General features: G+C 45.3%; 1 protein-coding gene across 1 annotated transcript; it reads left to right on the forward strand.

The window, feature by feature from the left end:
- On the forward strand, positions 1–5,430 carry CACYBP (calcyclin binding protein). Its single transcript, XM_086617187.1, has 6 exons — positions 1–74; positions 653–845; positions 1,516–1,612; positions 2,213–2,312; positions 3,628–3,722; positions 5,111–5,430. Exons 1-6 carry the CDS (start codon positions 54–56, stop codon positions 5,268–5,270), a joined length of 666 nt encoding a protein of 221 aa, XP_086473313.1. The 5' UTR covers positions 1–53; the 3' UTR covers positions 5,271–5,430.

The following is a 5,430-nucleotide window of genomic DNA, read 5'->3' on the forward strand; positions in this document are numbered from 1 at the left end:
GGTTCCAGAGGGGCCGCGGGAGCCGCTGCCGCTGAGGGGGCGCCGCACGCGATATGGCCGCCGCGCGCGAGGAGGTGAGCCCGCGCCCCCCGCCCCCCCCCCCCCCGCTCCCGCCTCTCCCGGTGCTCTGACTGGAACCGGCGGCGAACGCCGCGTCGCGCCGGCGGAGGCCGCGGGCTCGGGCCGGGCCGTGCGGTGCGAGGGGCAGCGGCGCGGGCGCGGTTAGGAGGCGCGGGGGCGGGCGGCTCGAGTGCCTGGGGGGCCGCGGGGGCCTTCAGCGCCCTCGTCCCGAGCGCTGTGGGTGTCTCTCCCTGCGGCGGTGCTGTGCGCTTCCAGTGTAACCCAGGGGCTGTGGAGGGGCTGTTCCGGCTGCCCAGCTTCTGTCGGGTTCTGCTGGGTTTTAATTGGGTGAAGGCTTAAAGCCTGAGACATAAACTGGTCGAGAAGTGAGACTGTCAGCGGCCAGGGAGAGAAGGACGGGTGGCTTCGTGCTCAATGGGGTGTAGAGGGAAAGAAAACCACTGACTTGATAGAACTGAAACTGCCCCATGTGATAAATTTGAAAGTCGTGACTGAAAGAGCTCGGCTGTGAGCCTGGAGTGAAAAGAACTGTATGTAACATATACGTATGATCTCTTGTTTTTTGAACCAGTTACAGAAAGATTTGGAAGAGGTTAAGGAACTGCTTACGAAAGCCACGAGGAAGCGAGTTCACGATGTCCTGGTGACAGAAAAACACAAGCTAGAGCTAGAAATCAAGAATCAGCCTCCACCGAAGCCAAAAGATGCAGCAGAGGAAGAAAAGTCGTCGCTGGGAGGGTATACAGTGAAGATAAACAACTATGGTAGGATTACTTTTCTGAACGCTTATTAGACCTCAGGCATTTTTCTGAAGAGAAGGCAGGATGATATTAGTGTGAGTTACAGTGGCTGTCTAGGGTTACAGAGAAGCCTTCTTAAGTGTTTATTTCACATTTAAAAAGCTACTACGTGTTTCCTGCGCCATCCCAACCACAGCGCGTATTAATTCTGTTTGTGTGATAGTACCGGTGGGATGTGTTAATGATCTCTGGTGTACCAACTAATATTTTCCTTTTTTTTTTTTTTTGAACTTAGCAGGAATGAAAGGGCAAGCTTTGGCTACTCTGCTCGCCGTGTAGGTGAAAGGAGAGAGAATTGCTCAAGATACTTGTCATGCGGCGAGCAGGAGGAAAAGTGGGTCAAGGAAACTGCTGTAAAAGCAGACAGCTACCTCTGACTGCTCCTGCACGGACAGGGTTGCTGCCCTTTTCTCAGAATTTGCAGGAATTAGGGAACAGGGCAACATGTGAAAACCTCCCTTCTGCTCTCAAATTATTCCAGAGTAATTCATGTCTTTCCCTTATCCCTCTGAAGATTGTTTCAATAAGGCAGAGATTCTAGTCATTGCTAGGAGACTTTGTGGGGGGAGTTGGAACAGAATGCTTGAAGTTTATGGAGAAAAGCTAGAACTTAATCTCTCTTTTTCACTTGCAGGTTGGGATCAGTCAGATAAGTTTATTAAGATATATGTCTCTCTAAATGGAGTCCAGAAGCTTCCAGCTGAGAACGTGCAGGTGAATTTCACAGAGAGGTGAGTTCATCTTGTTGCACCACGCCACAGGGGAGAGCATTGGTGAAGAACGCTATTTGAAATGCCAGAATGTGTTGTGTTCAGTTCTGTTCTGGATCAGCCCTTACCCCCTCCATGCCCCCCCCGCCTTTTTTCTTTTTTTTTTTTTTTTTTAACTTGAGCAATACTAGGTTTTAGTAGCACTTAGAACATACCCTTAAGTATAGTTCTCTTTGGAGGGTATTTTCATTTTACAAATGCTGGTTGCATCACATCGTGCTTGACAGGATATGTAGTGTTAGTGCTGTTTTTTGATGGTGATAGAACTGAAATGTACTTTAACTAAATTTGCCCTTCCAAGGTTGTAGGAGATCGGTGAGGTAGAAAGAACCCTAAAGATCTTGATTTGTTATGAAATCTGGACAGGTCCTTTTAAGTCCTTACTATTAAATCCAACTGAAGATTTGAGAGCCCTGGGAGGAAAGTAATTCAAGCCTGTTGACGTGCCGTCCAAAGAAATATGTCTGCTAAAGGGCTTTCAGATGTTTTTGGTGGCAAGGCACAATACTTTTACAATGATTGACATATTTGTGCCCTTCCTCCTCCACTTTCTGGTTCCAGGTCGTTTGATCTGCTAGTGAAGAACCTGAATGGGAAGAACTATACCATGACCTTCAACAACCTCCTGAAACCCATTGCTGTGGAAGGCAGCTCTAGAAAGGTCAGTGCACCTCGGCTGTTAGAGGTATTTAGGTCCCTCACCAAGTACCATGTTCATTGCCTGACCCTAGTTCGAGAGGCTTAGTGCTAACTTTCAGTCCCTCCCTTCTGTCTTTAAAATATCTTCACTGTGAACATGATTCTTATTAATCTGTAGTTGTCATAACTGTGGAATTATTCTCTGGAATCCATGGGCTCCTATTTCAAAAGATCATGCCTGGATGTTGTATACTTTTTTTTTAAGAGCTCTCCAACAGGATTTCAGAAATAATAGGCAGAAAATTCCACTAAGCATCCATTTGCAGACTTGTGCTTTCAAATACCTCTGAGAAATTCTTTGCAATTTTAAGGTCTAAGAGACTTATCAGCAGACTGGAATCTTGAGAAGCTTAAATAGGCTTAATATCCAAAGCAAAGCGTGAAACCTGCTCTGCCTTTGTGAGGGTCTCTTGCTCCAGAACTGAACACTAGTTAACGTTTTACTACTGATGACTGCAACTGGTGATGGTGTCCTTGCTGTGCTACTGGCAGCACCTTCCTGGGCTTAGAGATGTGTCAGATACCTTATGTGTGTTCTGTGCAGTTGTGTGCTGCGCTTTGTGATATCAGATGTGAAGAAATGATGGCTCAGTTTGAAATTGCCCTCAAACTAGGACAGCGTAAAATTAAAACCAGCAGAAATAAATGAGAGTGGTGCTCTGGTGATTTTTAACACAGTGTAAAAGCGAGCAGCGGTCACGTACTTGCTCAGCTCATCTAAAGCTCCAGCAGACTCTGGTCTGCTGTGGCACGCAGGAGTTCTTTGTGAAATTTAGGTCAGGGTTGCAATCAAACAGGCTTTGCTTGTAACTTGCAAACATTTTGCAAGATTAAGCAGTGCCCTAAAATTAGTCTGTTATCCTTGGAGAAATAAACTGGGAGAGCCTCGACCTGAACTTGGTATTCTTGGAGAAGTTCAGTAAATATAGCCACCCTTTACCCAACAGTCCTGGGTACTTTTAGCGTCCTGAGAATCACTGAAGGGTGTTTTTGCAGCACTATATGTTCTTCTGTATTGGTACTGTAGTACTGTACTAGTGTTCCATCAATTACACCATTTAAATGGTCCACCACGAGGTTAATACTTTGTACCCCGAAGCTGAGTACACACTATAATTTCTGTATGCTACATAATAATCAGTAGCTGAGATAAAAGTTTCAGGAATTTGCAAGTATAGAAAGAGGTTTATGTTATAAGCTAATCTTACTCATTGTAGTTGTGACTAGCATCCCTTTATTAAGCATTCTAAATTCATGCTTCGTTGTTCTCTGTACAGATAAAGACAGACACGGTCCTTGTGATGTGTAGGAAGAAGCGGGAGGAAAAATGGGAATGCCTCACTCAAGTGGAAAAAGAAAGCAAGGAGAAAGAGTAAGTGTCTCTTCAGCCGTCCATCTTGTTTTCCATTGCTTGTTCTCCGGATTGCTTTAGGACTGCCGGGATTGCAGATCTGGTCTGGACTGACTGTGCAGTCAGACTGTGAGAATCACTGTTGTGAGGGACAAGCCCTTGAGGTGTTTGAGAATGATTAGGTTGGGAGGTTTTTTTGGTACTGGTAGCACTGGCAGTGGGGGAAACACACTCTGAGTAGCTGTTTGCCACTCTTGTACTGTTTCATTGCTAATGATGATCACCTGCAGTGAGAGTGCTGAAGGTAATCAACCAATTAAAGATTTGTTTATATTTTGATGGCTGCATTTATTGCAAAAACTGCTCTAGTGATGCTGACTTTTTTTAGGTTAAGTGTCTGTTACATAGAAATGCATATATATTCCCTGCAGCTATGCTGGTTGAAATAATTATTTTGTCACCTGCGTGTGAAGTGCCTGCACAAAAATCCCAGTGTCCTTTTGGCAAAACAGGTCTTTGTGTACCTAGATCATTGCAGAAAGTCTCGAGCTAATTTGTATCACTTCACGTGCTTGGGAGCAATCCTACAAGTGTTGAGGGTTTACAGTAGGCAAAGGAGTCGCTTCGGAAATGCACCTCACAGCTTCTCAGTGCTCTGGTCTGTGAGACAGACTGGTGGTTAGCCCCGTGCTTGGGGAACTTGCTCCCTCTGCTGATCTGTTTTGATCTGTGTGTTTTTCAGGTAGCCTGCAGAAACCAGTAACTACCCTAAGGGGTTTTAGAAAATGGGGTAGAGAGAGGCAGTTTGGGCACAGAGGGCATTAAGTACAGTCTGGTGGTGTGGGGCACGTCATACTCAGGTGCTTACTGTGGCACCGTGTGTCAGTTGGCTTCCTAGGTTGAGAAAATTGCTTTGAAATGCAAGGTATTAAAAAAACCTCGTCAGTTAACCCCTGGAGAGAATCTAAAAAGGGACACAGAAAATGCCTTTTAGGTTGTGAATGCGGTCGCTTCAGAGAGCTCTGTGGTCACTTTTCTATTTTTATTCACTTGTCACATAACTGCACAGGTGGATGTCGGCACTTCCTGGGTCTGTCATATTCCACTCCTGCTTCCTAAAATTGATTTTAAGTGGTGCTTCCAGGGTCAAATTTACTGCAAAATGCTTCCCATCGTCCTTAGTGGGACAGCTCTAGGCGTACTACTCTACTTGCACTTAGTTTAAGGGTACTTTTTAGGATTCTCCCTACTCAGAAGCTGACTGAGGCATGACTGAAGACTGCCAGGGTCTACAGACTTTGCCGAAACAAAATCCTGTTACCAGGATGTTTCAAACAAGTATTAGCGTTTAATTTTTTGCACATAATTGTTGGATATACCTGATTTTCTCGTATGTGTCTGTCTTGCAGGAAGGCTGCCTACGACACCGCAGATCCTAGTGAAGGGCTTATGAACCTTTTAAAAAAGATGTACGCAGAAGGGGATGACGAGATGAAGCGCACCATCAACAAGGCCTGGGTTGAAAGCAGAGAAAAGCAATCCAAAGGGGACATACCAATGGATATTTGAATGTACTCTAAGGGCCGCCTTAATACTGATCTTCCATGTGAGACACGCTCTGCTGCAAAGATCATTGTTTACACAACCTTCTTCCAAGCGAAGACAGTCATTTTCCATTTCAGGTTGGAGAAAATATTTAAATAAAATAGCTTATAAAGCATTTCCTCCA

Source organism: Tauraco erythrolophus, chromosome 10 (assembly GCF_009769465.1).
Source record: "Tauraco erythrolophus isolate bTauEry1 chromosome 10, bTauEry1.pri, whole genome shotgun sequence".
Lineage (NCBI taxonomy): Eukaryota > Metazoa > Chordata > Aves > Musophagiformes > Musophagidae > Tauraco > Tauraco erythrolophus.

Coding starts and splice junctions, on each gene's coding strand:
- CACYBP (XM_086617187.1), top strand. CDS start 54: ATGGCCGCCGCGCGCGAGGAG. Junction 1,613..2,212: donor CAGGTGAATTTCACAGAGAG/GTGAGTTCATCT, acceptor TTCTGGTTCCAG/GTCGTTTGATCTGCTAGTGA. Junction 2,313..3,627: donor TGGAAGGCAGCTCTAGAAAG/GTCAGTGCACCT, acceptor TTCTCTGTACAG/ATAAAGACAGACACGGTCCT.